This window comes from Dipodomys merriami, unplaced genomic scaffold (assembly GCF_024711535.1).
Source record: "Dipodomys merriami isolate MVZ:Mamm:240054 unplaced genomic scaffold, mDipMer1.0.p SCAF_49, whole genome shotgun sequence".
NCBI lineage: Eukaryota > Metazoa > Chordata > Mammalia > Rodentia > Heteromyidae > Dipodomys > Dipodomys merriami.
Genome location: NW_027206057.1, coordinates 9487581 through 9511075, shown reverse-complemented (window position 1 = coordinate 9511075; position 23495 = coordinate 9487581). Strand labels below are relative to the sequence as shown.

General features: G+C 39.0%; 1 protein-coding gene across 12 annotated transcripts in view; it reads right to left on the bottom strand.

Moving 5' to 3' along the window:
- The window catches only part of Spats2l (spermatogenesis associated serine rich 2 like), a 167246-nt gene that overhangs the window by 67333 nt on the left and 76418 nt on the right, over positions 1 to 23495 (bottom strand). For all 12 annotated transcript variants that reach the window (XM_069995762.1, XM_069995763.1, XM_069995754.1 and 9 more), the window contains one exon: positions 16720 to 16780. In XM_069995762.1, the coding sequence (XP_069851863.1) occupies positions 16720 to 16758 (39 nt within the window). In that variant the 5' untranslated portion in view covers positions 16759 to 16780. The remainder of the gene's footprint in view (positions 1 to 16719; positions 16781 to 23495) is intronic.

Sequence of the window (23495 nt, the reverse complement as noted above, 5' to 3'; positions counted from 1 at the left end):
GCGTGGTTCTAAGCATTGGAGCACCCTATTATAACAGCAATGATGAACTCATACAATGGACCACTCTTAAAGGGGAAAAAAAAGTCAGTGTCTTTCCTTCACCTTTTGTGTGATGGAGTATGAACTTGAACCTTGCACTTTTCTAGCTACCACCTTGAACCTTTCTCCTAGCTGTTTTCACTTTAGTTGTTTTCCAGATTCAGTCTTGTATTTTTGCCTGGGGCTAGGGCTAGCTTTGGACAGCAATCCTCCTAGTCCTTCTGCATAGCTGAGATTACAGTTATATACCACTCTGCCTAACTTGTTGTTTGAGATGGAATATTGCTAAGTTTGTGCCTAGGTTGGCTTCAAACCCTGATTCTTTTGATCCCTGCCTTATAAGTAAGTACCTGGGATTATAGGTATGCACCATGCTTGACCTGCCGCTCTTTACAAAGTCTACTTTCCACATGAAAGCATTCCCCACCAGATATTTTGGGAGAAAATTCTAGCTATTCACTCATTCAAGCTAGATGTTATGAGTGAAAGTGAAGTAAGTCTGACACAATCTTTGCTCCAAACAGTAAGAAAAATAAGGCAAAGTCATAAATAACAACTAACTGGAGTCTTCTGATAATAAAAAAAAAAATGCTCTCGGAATCACACCTGTTCTCTATTCTTTCTTTCACTACTTTAGACAGTTTCCTTTATCTTTCACCTCGACGCTGGAAACAGTCTCCTAATTGGATTTTCTGGCTTGCTTCCTCGCTCTCTGATCCATCTTAAAACAATCACTGTACAATTTATCTCTCCAAAGTGCCTGAGCATGTCCAGTGATGGAGGGAAGTTACCAGCAGTGAGAAAAGAATTTGAAGAGAGAAGAGAGAAAGGGGATAAATTATGAAACAAAGCCCCCTGAGGAAACAAGAGAAAATGGTATCCAATCCATGTGGCAAAGCGAGTTTCAGAAGGGAGGGGTGATTCTCCTTCCTCTTTCTCAGCAAGGGAAAGGAGATAGGAGAGTAGAAAGATATAATAAAAATTTGAGATTGTGAGGAGAAAAATTTATGGAAACCATTCCTCTGAGTGAGTGTGTTAAAGTATGCTTTAGGGCTTAAAAAATGTAGAAAGCTTTGGAGCTTCTCTGATGAGACTGAGATAGGAAATGGCCGCAATGCGTGAGCTAATGCAGGGCAAGCCGGAAGGTCCACTAATGCTGGATAGCACAGATTTATCCTGGAGCCGGTTTGTATGCATGGCTTTCCCCAGCAATTCTTAACAAGCAGGAGCAGAGAAAAGGAATGACCCAAGGTTCAAACTGTGAAACACACACACACACACACACACACACACACACACACACACACACACACACACACACACACACACGTAGAGCTCAGACCTCAGGGCCATGGTCAGTATTTGTTTATTAGGATAACTGATCAATACATCTGAGGTCTATGAAGGGGGATGATGAGTTGGGAGGCTAGGCAGAATTAAAGAGATGAAAGATGCTTCTGAGAACAAAAACCAGGTAGTTACAGAGAATGAGAGAGTCCCATGGTAAGAAGGACAGGGCCAGGTAAGAGAAGGGATGGTAGAGACTGCCAATCTTCGTGTTGCTTTCTGGTGTATAAGAACATGACCTCTTCTCTACACATGAGCCCTTAGCTTATTTAGAAGAACTAGAGCAATCCCTAGAATTCCATCTTTATGGTGTAACCATGTTCTTCAGCAATTTTTCATAAGCTGTGATTTCCATGCTCTTACATCAGGTCAAATTTTTCAGAGTGTTTCTGTTAAAATGTGATTCCGTAAATGAAGCACACTGTTCTAGAGGCAGCTGGATTAGAGCAGAGGACTATGGGACCAAGGCTTGCTTTGGTGGGACCCCTTTTGTCCATTAGAGTTGTCTAAAATACCATTAGCACTTAAAGTACTTAAAGGAGCCATATTAATTACTTGCTTATTAACTCTTGTTAGACTGTTTCCATGACAAGTGTCCCCTGTCCTGTACATGTGTGATGACTAAAATACAAAAGTAGGATTTCTACATCCATCTTGGTAAAATTTCAATATTTAAGTTCTGACTCATCATTCCAGTTGGCTGTTATCATTTGAAAACTTGCATTTTACCACTAGAAATGGTTCTTTCCAAGTGTGTACCTTTTTAAAACTAGCTGCTATCTTCTATACTGTAAAACATGTGTTGCTTTAATATAGGCCAGAGCCAAAGTTGATTTGAAATTTAATAGGCCACAGCCAAGTACAGAGGCTGGAGAATCACCACAAGAACTTCTCTCAGAATTGATATTGATCTTTCCATTCGTGTTCCTTTGTTTACTCATTTAGAGTCCATCATGATGAACGGTCTCTGAATCAGGGCCATTGGCAGTGACAGGTACTCTTCCTGATCTACCTTGGAATAGTGCAGGAAGATGGATGTTTGATGGCTGTGATAAAAAAAGTAATGATGCTTTGTCATTTGGGAGGGGGATGGTCCTACCAAATCTAGAATCCTGGGAGCCCTGAGGACTAAAAGTAATCTAAACTGAGGATCAAAGCTGAGTAGCACTAAGTCAGGAGCCAGAAGTGGAGACAAGATCGAGTATTCTAGACAGAGTATACTATACAACTGTGAATGGAGAGGACTGAATTTTAACATGGACCTAAAGGAAAGCTGGTTCAGGATGGCTGGAACATCAAGCGTTAAAAGGAAGATTTCAGAAGAAGCTGGAAACAAAGGGAAGGAGTCAAAATAGGCGATGCCTTGTAAACCATATGTTTTATTTTTTATTTTTTAACAGGGGAGGAATATATTTGTGTATTTAAGAAGGTCATTCTGGCTTTGTTATGGATGAGCTCTGATAGGTGCCAATCAGAGAGAAAATGGACCAAGGTGGGGCAGAGGAGAGAAGCACTCATAAATTATTTGGGAGGTCACAATTGATTTGTGGTTAACTAGATGAAAGGAACGGGGCAGATGAAACACTGTGAATGGATGACTGCCAGACTTCTAGTTTGAGTTTCTATGTGGCTAGTGGGGCAGTTTCCTGAGAAAGGACTTATAATGGAAATAGAGCACTGTGCTTGAGGGGAACCTCGATTTACTCTTTGTGAGGCCTGAGAGACATCTACACATCTATAGAGTAGATGAATCTGTACATCTGGAGTCCTAAGGAAGAACTGAGCCAGAGATTCAGACACTGTTAGGATCAAACAGTGAGCCTTAAACCAGGCTGTCAACTGACTTTAAAAATATTTACATACAAGGGCTTCCTGGGTAATCCCATCTAAGAGACACGCGTAAGAGATAAAATGGCAGCCAGAGACTGCTAAGGGCAAGTGGGCAAGAAAAAGAAAAGAAGATGGCACAGGACAAAGTTCTTAGGTATAACTGCTCACCTTTCAACTAATCTACTGAGTGCCACAGGTCTTCCATACCTATTTGTTGTAATATAGTATTCTAGTTTTAAAGTCATCTCGGTAGTTGAGAACAGTATTACTTTTTATATAGAAAAACTGCTTGAGAGGATACTCCTTCTCTTGCAGATGGTATTCCAGTTATCTACATTTATATAACAAATACTCCCCCCATCACAAACCTTGTGACCTAGAACAACAGTGCATTTGCTTTCACCATTTTGTGGTGCAGGAAATCGGGAGGACTTTGCTGAGTGAGTCTGCTCTCATCTTAATAAGATAGATAGTGGGCAGAAGAGCTAGGACACTTGGGGGCTGGCTGGGCAGCTCTCCCCCTTTCATGGATTCTCCCTCCTCATAGCATGGTGGTCTTATAATAGGTTGTTTCCATGTTGGTTTAGTGCTGTTAGCAAGTATCTCAATTAGTGAAGAAAACGTAGAATCACCTGTTTAGGGGATCTACTTACTCACTACTATTCTTGCCAGCCAGCTACAAAAGCTTCCCTAGTTGAAAGGAGGAGGACATCACAGACTATTTCCTTGGGAGACATTATTATAGTCGTTTTTTTTGCAGGCTGCATTTTTGCTGCCTCAACAGGTAACAAATGTAACAAGCCACTTTCATGTATTTTATATATCCAGTGTCTATACTTTGTCAAGCCCAAAAGCAAACTAGTTTATTTATTTTATTTTTTGGGTCCGGTCGTGGGGCCTGAACTCTGGGCCTGGGCACTGTCCCTCAGCTCAAAGGCTAGTGCTCTACCACTTGAGCCACAGCACCACTACCGGCTTTTTCCTTTTTGCTTATGTGGTGCTGAGGAATCGAACCCAGGGCCTCATGCATGCAAGGCAAACGCTCTACCACTGAGCCACCTTCCCAGCCCCATCATTTTTGGTATTTTTAAATACATTTTTATTGTAAAAATACTGTACAAAGGGGTTACATGAGCAAGGTAATGAGTACATTTCCTATCAAGCATTGTTACCTCCTCCTTTGTTTTTCCCCTACCCTCCCTTCCCTCCACAACTACACTCCCCGCCCCCCTCACCTCTCTGCCTAAATTGTAAAGTTCCTTTTACAACGTAGTCTTGGTACATCTCATTGTTACAATGGGTCAACCAGCATTTTGTTTTTTTCCTTCCCCTCCCCAAGCTAGAGAAGTATATACATAAGATGTGGGGCACTGACACCAAATACAGTGAAAACAGAGGTTATATCATGGAGGAGGAACATACAAAACAAAAAAAAATCACATGGTACATTATAAATACGTTAAAATAGCAGGAAAGAAAAAATCACTTGTGTCCCTGTCTTGGAGAAAAGAAAGACATTTTTAATTTCTCTCCTGTTTCTAAAGGGATATTCAGGAAATCTTTCCTTATTTTCTTTGGAATTTAAAGTCTCCATTTGGGGAAAAATGGTAATTACTGACTTCTATTCTTTGTGTATGTATTGTTCATTCACAGGATCTTCAGTAAAGAGTACTATAAAGATATATAAGACACTATTACCCTTTAATCAATACTAGAATTAGAAAGTTAATTACCCTCTAATTGATACTGGAATAGGGAGTTAACCTAATCTGTACATGATATTAACATTAGATATTTTCACTGTACTGTGCATGGAAGCCAGGAACCCCCATCTTCTCTGACAGGAACTTACACGTTAACATACCACCTTTTATTTTGTAGGTTTGGGCAATTTTTTTTTTTTTTTTTGTCCATCATGGGGCTTGAACTCGGCCTGGGAGCTATCCTTATGCTCTTCAGCTCAAGGCAAGAGCTCTACTACTTGAGCCACAGTGCCACTTCTGGTTTTCTGGTAGTTTACTGGAGATATGAGTTACATGGATTTCCCTTATTTGCAATAACTAGTAAACGTTCAGAACAAGCAGAAAAGCTATGTACATATGACCATATAAGATGATGTTAAATGAAATGAACCCCAAGATAGGGACACAAATGGTTTTTTTCTTTATTGCTATTGTTTTTAGTGTATTTATAATGTACTATGTGATTTTTTCTTCTTTTTTTAATACGTTTTTTATTGTGAAAATACTGTACAGAGGGGTTACAGTTACATGAGCAAGAATTTCTTATCAAGCATTGTTGCCACCTCCTTTGTTTATCTCCTATCATCCCTACCCTCCCAACTCCACAACTATCCTAACTCCCCCCACCCTGCCTAAATTGTAAAGTTTGTTTTTTGACATAGTGTCTTGTACATATCATTGTTGCAATGGGTCAACCTGTATCCCTATTTAAACTTATACCAACATCAAATACAGTGAAAACAGGGGTTATACCGTGGGAGAGGGACATACAAAGCTGTACTACGTGTTTTTTTGTTGTTGTTGTTTCTTTGGTATGTATGTTCCTCCTCCATGGTATGGCCCCTGTTTTCAATGGATTTGATTCTGGTGCCCTGCATCTTATATATACATTTTTCTAATTTGGGGAGGGGAAAGAAAAAAAACAAAATGCTTAAATAGGGTTATAGGTTGAACCATAGTAACAATGAGATGTACAAGACATTATGTTGAAAACAAACTTTACAACTTTGGTGGGGGGACAGCAGGGGGAGTAATTCAGGAGGTTGGGAAGGAAGGGATGGTAGGGGAAAAACAAAGGAGGAGGCAACAATGCTCGATAAAAAAAAGTACTCATTACTCATGTGATTGTAACCCCTCTGTATAGTATTTTTACAATAAACATACACACACACACACACACACACACACACACACACACACATATAGAGAGAGAGAGAGAGAGGAGAGAGGGGGGAAGAGGGAGGGGGAGAGAGAGAGAGAGAGAGAGAGAGAGAGTTTCATGGACTTTCCTGCCCAGGCTGGCTTTGAACTGCAGTCTTCAGATCTCAGCCTCCTGAGTAGCTAGGATTACAGCATAAGCCCCTGGTGCCTGGCTGGGTTTGGGCAATTTTAAACAAAAATTAAACTGGTTTACATCTCTGTCAAAATAGCCATCTAACTGACCACATCTTATTTTCTCTATAATTCTGTTTGTTATTCCTTTAATGACTATAAAAGGAATTGATAGTGTTAGTCCAATTACTCAAATGATTTAAGTCACCATAATTACTAAAAAAAATATGAAACACTAACATTGTCCATTAATGGTTGAACAGATATATGCACTTAATAGAATGTTATTTCAGCCTTAACAAAAAGGAAATTCTTCAGCATGCAACAATATGAAAGCATGGGTAACCTTAAGAACATTGTGCTAAAGGAAATAAGCCAGTGATGGGATAAATAACACATGACTCCTTACAAAAAGTTTAAAAAAAAAGGCAAAAAACTCATCAAATCAGAAAGTAAGGTGGTGATTTCCAGGATCCAGGAAGGTGGGAAATAGGGAGTAGCTATCTAGTGGGTATGAATTTTCACTTAGACATAAGCAATATGCATGCAGTTAACAACACTATATTTATACTATAACTTTAAGGGAGAAAGAATCTCATGTTACATTTTCATAGCAGAATAAAAAAGAAAAACACTGTTATGATATTTTCAATCATCATTTCAAAACATTTTGTGGACAATAATCTTCAAAGACTGAGAAGCAGAATTCTGAAGATGGGAAGTGATGGGAAGGGGAAACAAAGGAGGAGGCAACAATGCTTGATAAGAAATGTACTCATTACCTTGCCCATGTAATTGTAACCTCTCTGTGCGGTATTTTCACAATTAAAAAAAAAAGAATTCTGAAGAGTCCCAAAGTCAGAAAGTCAGTGATTCACTCAGTGTTAGAACTGGAGAGGATTCAGGAGATCATTCATTCACATGAATTCTCTCACTGCAGATAAAGACACTGAAGCCAAGGAGTTGACGTATGTACCAAAAGACAGTTTTTCAGGAGAATTAACACATCTCATTTTTTTACTTTAATCACGTGAGAAATGGAGCTACAAATTAAGTGTACTAAATCATTGTTTAACCTAGAATTGAGAAGAGAAGACACCCAATACTAGTGGCAATATGGCCCAGTTTTCAAAGGGAAAGGAAATTCTACAATTGATGTTCTTTTGGTTACTAAATACGGTAGAACCTTGGTTCTCAAACTTTTTTAAAATTCATTTTTGTCAACAAACATAAAAATCTCACATTTTTATCATATAATTGAATTCCAACATATGGATTTTACCTTTTTTCTTTTTTTAAAGGCAAAAAATTTTTTACCTATAAGCCACAAAATATAGTAAATATAGTAGGATACTATATTTACATTTCTTGCACATATTATTTAAAAATATGTGACTTTTTACAGATTAATGTGTGTAATAACCTCTCGTACGGTTATGCTAGCATACCCCTCATTTTTCCTTCTTTAAAAAAATTATTTCTTGTAAAGATGCTGTACAGAGGGGTTACAGTTACATCAGCAAGGTAATGAGTACATTTCTTGTTGAGCATTGTTACCCCATCCTGTTTCTCCTATTAACCCTATTCTCTCCCACCTTCTTCACTCTTCCCCCCCAACCAAAAGTTGTAAAGTTCATTTCCAACATAGTGTCTTGTGGGTATCATTGCTGCAATGGGTCATCCTGTGTCCTTGCTTCGGCATTTTGTTATTACCCCTCCCCAGATTAGATAAATGTATATACAAGAGGCAAGGTACCAAAATCAAATAGAGTGACAATAGGGATATACCACAGGAGGAAGAGCATACACAGTTTTTACTATACTGTATTGTGGAGGCTATAGATAAAAATCTGCTATGAGAACTACAATTAACATTAACCACAGTCTGCCTAGGTACTCTACCTGGCCCCACTACTGCATGGGCATCTCATCATATTCTTACTACATGTGCTGGTCAATGACTGAAATAGCCTACATGAGTGATGCTCGCTTCTGGAGGGACATGGGAGTTCTCTTCCAATTGGCAACTTTGGCCTGAACACTCCTCACCAGCCTGTTGACAATTTAGCACTGAACTGCTAGAGACTTTTTTCTTCTGGCAGTCCTAAGGTGTGAGCTTTGGCTTCCATGCTTGCTAAGCAGGCCTTACACTACTTGAGCCATGGTTTTAGACCTTTTACTTTTAGTATTAGTTTTGTTTTTATCTGGGTTTTTGCTAGGCTGGCCTTGGACCTCAATCCTCCTACCTCTACTTCCCAATCTCAAATTTGAGACTCTGCTTGATTTTCTTTTCTCCTTCTGTTAGAAGATGTCAGACCTGCATGGAAGTCTGAAGGCTGTTCTCAGTGGCTTCTGCCTGCTTTCTTTTACAAGCACAACCCCCTCTAGTGCCAACATACCTTTCATCTAATCCCATCTCATCTTGGTGTCTGCTTCTTAGGAGACTCAAATCAACACAATTGTGGGTTTCTTTCCTTTTTCTAATTATTCCTGTCATTTCCCTGATATTCTAATACTCGCCCATACCAAAGGAAGCATGACCCACTTCCTTCTTCTCCCTATTAATTTTTTCAATTCACATTTAACTATAATTGCTACTACAGAATCTTGGCTAACTTACTAAGCCAAATATTGATAAATTAGCAATTCAAGGGGGCATAAAGTCAATGTTGTAGGAGCTATTAAGTACACATATAAATTAAAATTCCTAAAAATAAATAAATAAATACTGATTTGTATGCATGCAAATAAAAAATAAATTTAAATTCCTTATCTCCTTATAAGGAATTTGTCATCAAGTTGTGGGGAAATGGAATATACAACGTAGCTTTAATAATCACAATCATAATCATCATCATCATCATCATCATCATCATCATCATCATAATATAAGCAGCTAGGTGTCAGTGGCTCATACCTATAATCCTACCTACTTAGGAGGCTGAGATCTGAGGGTCACAGTTCAATGCCAGTCCAGCTGGGAAAGCCCATGAGCCTCTTTATTTTCAACTAAACACCCAAAAGCCAAAAGCAGAGTTGTGGTCAAGTGGTAGAGCATAGGCCTTGAGCAAAACAGTTTAGGGACGGCTCTTACGCCCTGAGTACAAGCTCCAGGACCAGTGCGCGCACGCATGCATGAACGCGCGCACATACACACACACAGACAGACAGACAGACAGACACACACACAGAGTAATACAAGCAGTTTTAAGCACTGAGTCAATCTGTCTGTCTGCCGATGTACTCTGTGTTGACAAATTCTCAGTGTGCAAGGTCAAAAGAGAACAAACCATTGCTGAAGCACTGTCATTTATTGCAAAAATTGGATAATTTAATACAAAAGATCTCATTGTGAGAAAATAACTAGAATGTTGGTAAAGTAGCTATTAATTCCAAGGGACTTTCACTAGAGGTTACTTTTTCCTGCTTCCAAAGGATTTCATTTGTGACATGCTCTTGTATTCTTTAGCATTAACCATCTATCTTCTGCATATGTCTCAGCCACAGTGCAAGAGGGACTATATATGATGATAAATTGGGAGAGGAAAGCCTAGGGGGAGGAGAAAAAGCAGGGCAGAAACACTGTGCATTCCAATCATATGGTTTGGAAACGGCAATGTAATGCTAATCCTGCACTTGTAAATTTCTTCTTATCCCTTGTAACTGAAGCTGACATTTCCATTTATTCATTCAGTTCCTTTAGACTCCTTGTCAAATCTCTTCTAGTTGCCAAGCAACAATAATAGCAGTTCTGTACATAAGCATTTTAGGCAATAACTATTGTCAATGTTTCTCCTTTCTTTGAAAGGGTAATGTAATGACCCTTTCCTGTGAGAAAATGATGACAAGAATTGATCCATAGTGAAATCTGAAGGCCGAGTAGCTGGTGTTCTTGCAGTATGAATCCAAGGTTGGACTAAATGAACACAACCATTCCTGAAAAATTATGAACTTGTGATTTTCCCCAAGCTGGCTGTGGTTTGGTCTTTCAAAACAAATATATATTATTAAAACACATCCTAAATCTCATGAAATGACTTCTCTACTAAATGAAGTTAATATTTCAAAGATACACACTAACAAGTTTCTTTTGTACTCTCTCTGATCCTGCTAAAATTTTTTTAATCAAACACTTGGGTTTTTCTGACTGTATTCTATTCCATATAAAGATCTGAATGATATTTTAATATTCACAGTTACATGAAAAATGATAAAACAGAATATATTTATTTGTAAATAACGTAACATCTGTCCACCTGTTGTAGACAGACTCCTGGCCTCAAACATGAACACCCTCAATCTCAGAGAAGTTCAGAAACACAGATAATAACACCTTTCTATAACTGGTGTGGATGAGGGTAGTTCTTCCAACCACGCTTCATTTTAATGTCACTATACGACTATTGTTTACAATGTTTACAATGCAATTTACCTAGATAGCTGTAACAGCTCTAAAGACCATTTGCAATAAGCAGCATAGCTCAGCAAAGATGGAGCTACTCCTCATTTCTGTATCATCATATTGTCTAGGAGCAATTATTTTTAGTGAAGTGCAGCAATAGCTATACAAGTTTAAAAAAGTTAAGTCTACTTTTATGTTCTTTGCAAAAGTTAAGTCTAGTTTTATGTTCTTTATCTCATTTGGGCTTTCCTTCCCTTCCCCTTATCTTGGCTCTGTGAGAATGTATATTTTAAGTTCCAAACAAATGTTAATTAGAACTCCTTTTCCCACCCTTTAATGATAAAATAACCAGATGAGCTCTCCCAGATCCTTTATTGTTGATACTGGTAAGAGCTCAAATAGCATTTCCAAACTTAGTAGTGGATTTAATGATCCCGTGAGGTAGGTTTTACAATCATGCCCAATCTACTGACTAGGAAACTGAGGGCCAGAAAAATTAAGTGCTCAAGTTGCTTAACTAGTAATTGGGGGCTAATAGCCCCTGTTTCTGTCTCCAAGCTTCATGTACTTCCTATAACCTGACCTCATGGAAAACCATTTTCCCAGGGAACTGGGTATCCCACTGCGGCTAAGGGTCCACTCATCATTGTAGTGAGATTCCTACTACACTGGATACCTAATAAGTTTAATTCACCTTATTTTTTAAAAGGATGCCTTTTATTTTCCAACACCAAGCTTCACTGCTGCATTCAATCCAACTTAAACTGGCTCACAAAAATGCATGAAAAAAATCTGATAAAAATTATATTTTGTCTATACTATTTCTAATAACCCTTTTCTATTTTGTTGACAATCACATTTAAAAATCTGTAAGTCTATTTAGCTTGGTACTCAAGTGTTCCAAGCGAGAATAATCCAATAGTCACTGCTGACTAATTCATTTATGAGTTTCTAATGTTTAATTTCTCTTTTTTTAAAAAAAAGCTACATCATTTAGAGGAAAAGCAGTAAAAAGTAAATTATTTCCTAAATGTAAGAGCTCTAATTAGCCCTAAATTTTTGTTATGATAGCTCTCTTTAATAAAATACATTTGGGGATTTATTAAATAAAATAATATTCGGGTGCAGCAGAATTTGACTGTTCTCACCTAACAATCTCATTTGTTATTGTGAAACTGACCTGAGACAACTTATGTCTGATAATTATCTCACAAAGATGCTACTTTTCTGCAGAACCATGGGTCATCAACCTAAGTCCCTGTTTTTAGAAGCAATTTAAAACATGCTTTAATGGCAAAGAGAGTACTAAAATGAGGTGAAATTTCCATTAACCTGCATTTCAGTTTTTAAGAAGACAAGATTTTACAGAATATCATGAATAGGAAATTCAGTCTTTAAAGAACTTAAATATTCAAGCAGAAGTGTTAGATAATTTACTACCCATTCTTTTATCTCACACTTAACTGTAAAGTCAACTATGAGTTAAACCCAAGGATAAAATAAGATCCAGTCCTACCCTCAAGAAACAGCCAGTCTTACACTGGGAGACAGACCACTAACAATTTTATCTGACAGGGAATAACAGCTGCTCTGAAACATGCAGAGAATGTTCAGAGAGAACAGAGGAAGGGAAGTAATTAGGTCAGGACAGGTCTGAGGTTTGAACAGGTTCCTGAAAGGAACACTGGATGAGGGGAGGGCAGGTCTCTGAAGAGGACAGCTTATACACAGAAAGTGCCTTTGCAATGGCACCAAGGGAAACAAGTTCATGGTCAGGATAATGGGGCTAAAGATGTGTGAAGAGCTGGCAGCAGGTGACACTGTAAAAGAAGATAGGGGTGCAGTCATGGAGAGAGGGTGAGTGTGTGTGTGTGTGTGTGTGTGTGTGTGTGTGTGTGTGTGTGTGTGTGTGTGTGTGTGTGTGTGTGTGTGTGTGTGTGTATGTGTGTGTGTGACCTAAGAGAAGGAACACTAACTCCAATCACATTTCCAATTTATAGCCTTACATTTGTGACCCAACAGTATGCAGGTCTTTTCAACTAACACTCACAGAATCTATTGTAAGTTTCATTTGTCTTTATCATTAAACTTCATGAGCTCTCCCTTTAGGCTAAAAGCTTCCTTGTGAATAAAAATTATTTCTGCATGATAGCACTACTCCTATTCAATCCATCTGATCAAGGACCCGCTAGAAATAAATGAAGGACTCCTTTATCTTCGTTGCTTGCTTGTTTGAAGACAGGGCCTCTCTCTGTAGTCCAGACTGGCCTCAAACTCACAATATACCCTAGACTGGATTTGAATTCATAGTCCTCCTGCCTCAACATCTCAAATGTTGGGATCATAGGTACATATCATCATTCCTGGTTTTCACACACAAGATTTGTATTATTTAATTTTCCATGGCACTCAAATAGTTACTGAATCAAAAAGACTACACGGTTCTGTTTTCTAATTTTCAAAAGCTTGTAATTTAAGATATAACAGTTGTTATTATTCTTAATTTTCAGAACTGAAATGTCACTGCTTTGTGTGACAGATTGAGAAACAAACTAATCATAAAAAAGGCCATAAAAGCTAATAACTAAAGAAAGTATAGTAAGATAAATCAATGTAGAATTATAAATGATCAGAATTTTCAGTTGTCTATTATGGTTCTCTTTATTGAGTTCAGAAACCTATTAACCACTTGACATGGAAGACAACTCACTAATTGAGTTATGGAGTTCTACTTTCATTGTCAACCAGATTCACAATATTTACAAAAAAAAAAAAAAAACCCAAACATCATCCTTCCTGAAAATACTGAAAATACTGACAACATTTTGATAAGTTACTGAAGTTCAAGACCAAAACATCTACTATTACTCTATTATTTCTTTTTTAAGACAAGGTCTCACTATATAGCCCAGGGTGAAGTTGCATTCAATATCCTCCTAATTCAGCTTTCTGTATGCCACCATACCCACCTCTACCATTAATCTTCACATAGGTATTTGGCAGTGCTCATGGTGAGCGGATGAATGTGGTACCTGAGGCAGAAACCTTCACACTGATCCACCGTGGCCTGTGTGCTGACAGATCCACTTATTTCCTCTTACTACTTCAATGCCCCCTCTGTATTCAATAAGATATTCTAATGTTGACTACTCAGCCTGCCATATATGTCTGTCCACTAGCTGTATGTCTCAGGGATCAACTGCTAAAAATCTGATTTTTTTTTAAAGTGTTTTCCTTCCCACAGCCCATCATGAGAAGCTGTTCAATCTATCAACAGACAGTTCATTGGAAAGGGACCAGCCCCTGGTCTGCCCTGTAGTGCCCACCCTAGCTTCTCAAACTGGGAAATACATATTCTCACTTGAATGTATGACTGTGAATCAAGAAGATGGAGCCATGATATCAAAGGGGTACAAGAGTCAGCTATTGCTTTACTCAATGATCAATAAGCTAACATTTTTTACATTAAAATTAATACATGAAATGCACTATGGAATACTGTAAAAGTATCTGCATCAGTTTTTAAGACAGCACATAAGACGCCTCCAGAATTGGAAGTCGGCTTGAATTATGTCCTCAAAGCCTTGGGATAAGAAGTCTGTTCATGGGCTGGGAAGGTGGCTCAGTGGTAGAGCGCTTGCCTTTCATGCCTGAGGCCCTGGGTTCGATTCCTCAGCACCAAATAAGCAAAAAGAAAAAAGCCAGAAGTAGCGCTGTGGCTCAAGTGGTAGAGCGCTAGCCTTGAGCTGAAGAGCTGAGGGACAGCGCCCAGGCCCAGAGTTCAAGCCCCATAACCAGACCCCCCCCCCAAAAAAAAGACATCTGTTCATGTTCTGGGAGCATTTGTGGGATAAACCCAGCTCAGGTACTAGCAGGTACCACTAAGTCAAAATCACTGGTCCTGCACATTTTCCAGTGTGATTTTGGAACAAATTAAGTTTAACCTCAAGCCTCAGTATGCTCGTGAAACAAAGTTACTTAATGAGAAGAGTTACACGTAGTAGAGCCGTTGGTAAAGCTAGGATAGACAGACTTTAAAAATTTGTTTGTCTAAGTTATTCTCCTGCTTACACCAGCTTGCTTTTGCCCTGGAAATAGTTCTCTACGGCTCTTTCATGATTTAAACCTATTGATACACAGAGACCCCCTTCAGTAGTCTGGTGAAAGCTTTGGGGACTTTCTCACAATAATGTGTTAAAATTCATGTCGTAAAATGCCTATAATCATAAAAGAAACTACTCATACTGAATTACGGTTCATATATTAATAAAAAACAAATTTTATGCTACATAATATGTGTGCTTCTCTATTAACACATCCAATAACAATGCAGCAGCAGGTTTTAGAATTACAGTAATTTTGAAGGAGTGAGCAAATAATACATCAGAATATCCATACCAAAAGTAAGTGGTATTTCTAGTTGTCAAAGTTTCAGAGCTCACTACCACCACCACCACCACCACCATCACTACAACTACTACTACTACTAATTTATTTTTCTTCTTTGCCAACATTCATGACTGAAGGAAATGCTAAATTTCCTTTAGCTGTTCGTCAAGACTGTTTAAAAATGTACATTTGTAGGATAAGAATGTATTTGTTCCCCTTCTAATACAAAGAGCTCTGGATCCTCCCAGTGGTCCCTTGGAGATCAATGTGCCTCAGTGAAGTAGTACTTTCCAATCTCATCTCTCTCATCAAATGCCTTTCACCTCTCACCCCTACCCCCACCACAATGGCCACCTGTTCTTCAAATGCATACAGCCTGGCCCATCTTAAGTATCTTGTTTGCTTTGCTCTCTTTCTGGAGTTCCCAGCTCTCAGATCTTTTCATGGTTGTTTCTTTCTCATCACCTGTGATCTCAGCTTAAAAGTATCACCTGCTATAAGAGTGCTTCTCTGATCACATCATGTAAAATAAAGTAGTCCCCCTCTTCCTCATCTTGTTTTCCTCCCAGTCATCACAGCTGGAAATGACTGTGCTCATTTATGTGTTTTGGGGTTTTATTTCCTGCTTCTCTGCCCTATATGTGAGTTTTGTACAAACAGGAACCTCAGCTATCTGTTCATTGCCAAACTGCTGGCATTCAGAAGAGTTCTGAGTTGCACATATATTTGCAGAAACGAAAGAAAATGTAACAAGGACTCTGCAAGTATTAGTTCTCATCTTTGCTCTGTATATTTGTACAGTGTAGATACAAAGATATGAGAGATAAACTCCCATCATTAAGTGGTTAGGAGTCTAGTGGAGGCTGTGGGTGGTCCTAGGGGAGGTGGCATGCATATGGGCTAGCCTAGGCTCCTGGCCAGACTCTACTATTCAGCTGAGTGACCATGGATAAAGCATTTCTAGGGTCTTGGTTCCTATGATGCCAAGAGAACGGGTTAGACAGACTTATCTACATAGTCTATAGTTCATGGTTAAGACCTAACAGAATAAAGTCGCCTATCAGCAAGAGAGGGATGTGACCCTAGGTGGAAAAAGCTTCTTCATGAACCAGAAAGGGCCTAGGTCAGCCTCCAACAAATGAGGAGGAGAGATTTTCTGAGTTAGAAACTCTCAGGGAAAAATGCTTTACGGGAGGACCAGGAGATGAAGCATTGATTCTCCAGATGAGACCATTTCTGGAGAGTTAAATACAATACCCCAGCTGTTATACGCAACCCAGTGAGGTGGTTGAGAAGAGCCACTGTCTGAGTTGATATCTCAGTTCTGTTCTCTATTTGTTATGGGAATTCAGCAAAATCATGTCACTTCTTTGTTTCTTAATTTCCACAATGCGGGGAAAATAGTATCTACTTCATGAGGTTATGATGAAGAAAACAACTGTAACATGCTTAACATACAGACAGTAAATGGGACCTAGGATTCTGTTAAATAGATTACCAGTGAGACAAACTTACTATGTATCGGACCAAAACATTTTTCCTTTTTCCACTGTAATTCAGTTTTTAACCAGCACAAGCTAGAGACTATATTATCCAGGTTGGAGTTTTTTTTAGGGCTAGCGTATAACTTGATCTTACCTTTTCCTTGACATTCACATGAGTATTGAGTTCAGCCATCTTGCTTCTAGTAGAAGAAGCCCTGAAAAAGAGGACAAAATGATTAAGGTTTAAAAATTCATTGCTCAATGTATTATTATTGTGCTCTCTTTCCAACATAGTAAACAATTTCATTCAGTTGTAATCATAAATACTATTTTATAATGTAAAAGATACTTTCAAGTGAAGCATTTGACTTAGGTATGTCCTAAAAGTATGTTATGAGATCCCTGGAAGACAATAAAATAACTTTTATTCATACTGTATTCATGTGGAAAATGACAAAGACAGATGGAAATGCACCCGAACTGTTTCTTCTCATTATATAAAAGAAGGTAGTAAAAAGAAACAGTGGGAGGAGGAAAACTACTTAATTTAAGCATTTTCATTGAAATCCTCATCATCCCAAAGCTTCTGCCAGCACCCAGGTAACCTCATACATGTTCAGAGTGTTTATTGCATGGATACAGCTGTATCAAGCACTACAGGAGAAAACAAATGGTTTGGGTGTAAGCAAGAGAAACACTTTCCTCTCATTTTCCCTTAGGAATGCTGTCACTTCAGATCTTAGTGGGATTGTTTCTTTCCCATTCTTTTCATCTCAGGTCAAGTTTACTTCCTGACTCTTCCAGCTAAAGTAGCCATGAGCTTGCCATACTTTCCACTCTCTTCTACATCAGTATTTCTTTTTGTGCCAGTACTGGGGATTAAATTCAGCGGCACACAGGCGCTGTCCCTTAGCTTTTCTGTTCAAGTTGGGTACTCTGCCATTTGAGCCATAGTTCCCCTTCAGGCTTTTTGCTCATTAAGAGATAAGTCTTGGATCTGTTTGCTTGAGCTGGCTTTGAACTGTGATATTCAGATCTCAGCTAGGATTATGGGCATGAGCCACTAGCACTGGCTGCCTCTAGGACTTGGGATTGGGACTGCGCTCAGGGGCCATGCTTGCTATTCAAGTTCTTGATACTTAAGCCACATCCCCAGATCCCTGATTTTTTTGCTTTTTATTTGTTTTGTGGTTAGTCTTGAGCTAACTTTGCTAGGGCCACCCTTGAACTGTGTGTGATTCTCCCACCTCTGTCTTCCAATTAGCTGGGTCCACAGGCATGCGTCCTTACTCCCAGATTTTGCACTTGCCAACATGTTTTGAACAACCTTCTGGCAATCTCACAAGTTTTTGTATGTGTGATGGTCCTGGGGCTTGAATTCAGCATCTGAGAGCTGTCCCCAAGCTTTTTTTGCTCAAGGCTAGCCCTCTACCATTTGAGTCACAACTCCAATTCTGGCTTTTTTGGGGGTATTTAATTGGAGATCACAGACTTTCCTGCCTAGGCTGGCTGTAAACCACGATCCTCAGGTCTCATTCTCCTGTATAGCCAGGAATATAGTGAGCCACCAGTACCAGTCAATCCTGTAATTTTTTAAAAGCATATATTCATAATCTCTAATTTCAACAATCCCTTAATACTGCTAATAATCCTCCTGTGGCCACCTATTATAAGATGGCCTTCTTCTGAGAGCTATATTCCTAACATCAAGCCATAGTGTTTTCTTTCTCTTATCTGGTCAAAGTCCTTCACCATTATTATGGAAAATATATCTTAAGTCTTTAATAGCTTTAGTCTTTTATTTTTGGTGGTACTGTGGCTTGAACACTCTGTTTGTTCAGCTTGCTTCTTCACAGATAGTGCTCTACTACTACTTGAACCAAATCTCCAGCCTGGCTTTCTGAGGGTTAATTAGAGATAGAGACTCATAAACATTTCTGCCTGAGTGATCACTAAACCATGATCTCAGATTAGTAGCTAGGATTCTAGAGGTGAGTCACACCTTCACCCAACAATTCCAGTCTTTTGTTGTTGTTGTTGTTGGTCGTGGGGCTTGAACTTTGGGCCTGGGCACTGTCCCTCAGCATTTTAGCTCAAGGCCAATGCTCTACCACTTGAACCACAGCACCACTTCCAGCTTTTTGTGCTTATGTGGTGCTGAGGAATCAAACCCAGGGCCTCATGCATATGAGGCAAGCACTCTACCACTGAGCCACCTTCCCAGCCCCCAGTTCCAGTCTTTTTGAGATGAAAAATAAATGCATGACTTAAAGGCATGTACAAATTAGTACAGAAATTAACAGCCAGTTGGGCCAAAATATCATCAATATATACTTCCATTTGCATGTTGAATGCTTTTTGCCAATCAAATACTACTGAAATACTTTCTTGCATCTTTCTACTACTGTAATACAGTTTCTCTGTCTCTAAAGATGACACATTAGGAACATAATTTAAATAAATTCTTTCTTCCCCTACTTTGTTTTGTTTAGAGATCATCCTGGATAGACATACAATGTTTTGAGGTGCATTTCTATATAATCCAGGATGGCCTTGAACTCACTATGTAGCCCAACTTGTCTGGCCTCCAACTTGAATCTTCCTACTTTTGTCTTGTGAGTGCTGAGATTACAGGTATGCATCACTACCACACCTGACTTTCCAATTATTTTCTGTTAAACCTAAGCCTTAAAGATAGATTTAGATCCATCAGCCTGTTTTTTTTTTGGCTGATTTTAGGATAAAAGCTTGATAACATCAAATGTTAACTGTACTACTGCTCCCACTATTCTCAAATAGGAATCCACATATAGTATTATTAAATATTTTTAGGCAATCAGATTTTATTCTTAGAAGTTTCCAAATAGTACTGCCACGGATGCATATTTGGGCACACTATCAAATATTGTTAGCTCACTGAACATACCTCCCATTTCTGTCACTTGGCAAAGTCTAGTCCTCTGACTTGGCATATGGAAGAAAGTCAATGTACTAGCTAGCAAATAACATTTGAGTTGTATCCTCGTTTTCTCTTGGCCCCTGAAAGTTACTAGTAAAAGACAAGTTTATTTTCTGATTATCTCTAATAGGGGACAGAAATGGTAAGTGAGAAATAGGAACAAATGATTGGGAATTTCTGCTCAGAATGCATGGATAAGTAAAGCCTTGTCATCACAATGCCTTCAAGATGCCTAGAATCGTATCTGAAGACATCTGGAGGGTAGATTTCCTTATCCAAATGAAAGTTCCAGCATTGTGTGAACATATATCATATATACATGGATTTTTTCAGTGTGTGAGTTATGTATGGTTTGGGGGAGGGAGGGCTCCCTATGGAACTACAAGAATATACAGTGACAGAGCTAGGTTCGGTGCAGACCTATAATCTCAATACTTGGGAGGCTGACATAGGAAGATGATGAGTTCTTCAAGGCCAACCTGGGCTACATAGTGAGGCTCTGTATCAAAAACCAAAACCAAGCCCAGCACTGATAGGCTGATGCCTATAATCTTACTCAAGAGGCTGAGATCTGAGGATCACAATTTGAGGCCAGCTGGGTCAAGAAAGTCTGTGAGACTCTTATCTCTCCAATAAATTATTCAGAAAAAGCCAGAAGTGGTGCTGTGGCTCAAATGGTAGAGCACTAGCCTTGAGCACAAGAGGTTCAGGGGCAGTGCCCAAGCACTGAGTTCAAGCCCCAGGACCAGAAAAAAAAAAAAAAAGAACAGGAAAGAATAATTACATAGTGGCAACTGGTTTTGGCACTGTTAGGATGGGCCTGGGGCCACAAACGCCCACCACCAGTTAAATCTTCTCAACACATCCCATTTGGCCATTATAGATGTGTAAAACCGGATGGAAAAAGTTTTGCTACATTTTTGCATTTGGGCTTTGATGTCTAGAATTTGGGAATGCAGCACTTGTAAAGCTGAAGTGCTGCAATCCACAGAGGAATCAGACAGGCAGTCTACTGTGCAGACATTTCTGAGGTCTGTGGAAATGGCAGCACTGGATGATAAGCTACATTTATTACACACACACACACACACACACACACACACACACACACACACACCCTCTTCTCTTTCTCTTTGACCTAAATGGCAGCACTGGATGATAAGCTACATTTATTACAAACACACACACACACACACACACACACACACACACACACACACACACCCTCTTTCTCTTTGACCTACATTTATTACACACACACACACACACACACACACACACACACACACACACACACACACACACACACACACACACACACACACACACACACACACACACACACACACACACACACACACACACACACACACACACCCTCTTCTTTCTCTTTGACCTAAAAGTCTTGACCCAGAGGAAGACTCTTTCGTATTAATGCCAATAAGATCAACCAGTCAGAGTGTGTGTGTGTGTGTATGTGTGTGATGTCAGCTACAAGGATAGACAAGCTATTGTGAGTTTCTCAGATGCAAAGGTAAGATAAAAATAATTGTAGGGAGCTGTTCTTTGTCCATTTCACGTTCCAAATTTCTTTTCCACGTGGAAGGCTGCCTACAGAGCTCTTCTCCCCACGAGGATCCCGGCACCCTTTCCAAATCCTGGCCAGAGTACAACAGAGTGTTGGGAAACTGGCTGTGGCTCCAGTTACAGAAACTAGTTGAAGGTCTATTATCTAAACAGATAAAAAACTTGGTTTCTTCTAAAGAATTAGGAGTGTAGGTGGTTAGATATTAAGTTCGGTTCTGCCGTACACAGGAGAGGGTGAAGCACAGTGTCTGCACTTGCTCAGTGTCTGCACCTTCTGACTGGGGTGAGTCCCTAAGCCTACCTCGAACCCATATGGCCTCAGTTGCTTATGTTTCAGAGCAGACTCCTCCCTGTCCTCTATGAAAATGAAATTGTGCTGGGCCACTCCATTTTACGGAGTCTGGGCTCTGCTCTGAACTGGATCTGGCCAGTGAACTCCATAATGGACTTTTCCTCCAGGAAGCACAGTTTTACCAGATTCCACGTGTCAAATCCTGGATTCAGCAACAAGAAACCCCAGCCCTTCAAGCTGCAGACATCTAGCTTAGCCAGAGAAACCTCTTGTGTTGTCATTTTTAGGTCTTACAGTGAGTGACAGATGTTTGGGGACAACAGTTTCCTAATTCCCTCATATTAGTCATCAAATCTGTTAATATGTGTTTGGTGCGAGACATGATTCAGTAGGCATATTTTTTTTTGGGGGGGGAGGAGTGTTCAGTACTGAGGACTGAATTCAGGGTCTTGTGCTTGCTTAGGCAAGAGCTCTACCATTTCAGACATGCCCTCCAAACCATTTTTTCCCCAAACCATTTTTTTTTAATTTTTCATATAGGTTCTTGCTTTGCCGTAGATCACAAGTATATCCTCCTGTATAGTTGCGATTACAAGTATGGACCAACTGGACTACTTGGTTTAGGGGAATGGGTCTCACAAACATTTTTGCGTGGGCTTGCTTTTAACTTCAATCTTCCTATGTCTGCCTCCTACACAGCTGATATTTCAGGCATGGACTACCATGTTTGGCTCAGTGCTCAGTCCTTCACTATACTATGACAAGAGCTTGCAATCTGCAAGAAAAGTACAGGGATCTCTGACATTTTGAGAAAGTTCCTAGTTTCTAATCCTTATTATCACTTGAGTCTATTATTGGAGCAGATCAATTCCCAAGACCTAATTACAGTCATGAATTGCATACAAATTTTGGTCAATGCCAGGCTGCAGACATGACAGTATATGGCATATTGCCTATAATGTAATAGGCCATCTCTTCTAGGGGTGTACACATATACTATGAGGTATACACAATAATGAACTCACCTAATGTCATATTTCTCAAGATGTGTCCACATTTTTAAGTGACATAACTATATTTAAATCTATGGATATATATTCCATGTCAATCTATTAATCAGTATGAAAACAAGATGTCCCCCCAAAATAAGCGCTGGTAGTTATACAACATTTTAAAAACATGTGTACTAAGATTTGTTTCCTTAAGATTTTAGTTCTGATTTCAGAAATAGCATACAAATATATGCAAGTATTCTACCTTTTACATATATCTTAGAGAAAAACAAAGATCAAGGGAATTGTTAAAACTTGCTAGGTAACGATATCAATCATCAAGAAAAAAGTCATCATTTTAATATATCACTTCTATATTTCTCTCAGGTAAAATTAATACAACACAAAAACAGTTATCACCAGTCACTTCAGGCACCAAGTTACATCAAAGTGAACTACTCACTGAACAAAGAAGTTGTTTACTATGCTTTAATGCCAGTGGCAAGATCTATTAGCTTATAAACAAAGATAAATATGACTACGAGATTCTGGCATGTAAGTTTGTTTCAGCATTTCTAATTGATATAATTCAGTGAGATTTACATGTATGGCAATTTGATCAATTACCGAACTCCCAAGTTCAAAAAGACATATTTATATTTCTCCTTAAATCATACTAAACTTGAAAAGTTACAACAATGCTCTTTATGACTTTCCTCTCAGTTTTCCCTCCTATGGAGAGAGGAGCTAGCAAGGTTTCACTTTTGCTTCTGGGAAACCATGGCAGCTCTTAGGTTCACTTTCCTGTTCTCAGTTATTACATCACTGATTTGGATTCAGGAAGCCATAGGGAAGACAGAAGAGGAACTTCAAAATAATGATATTATCATTTTTGGCACAATTTGTCCCCTGAGATATAAAAATCATAAAAAATACTGCATATTTGGGTTGCATTTAATACATTACTACAATGTAAGCCAAAAGGGGCAGAGAAATAAAGACAGAATTTCTAACTTAAGAGTAGGAAAAAAAAGTGAGTAGGAAAATAAGCAGGTTGGTACAGGATGGGGAATCCAGTTGACTTTCTGGTTAACATCAGA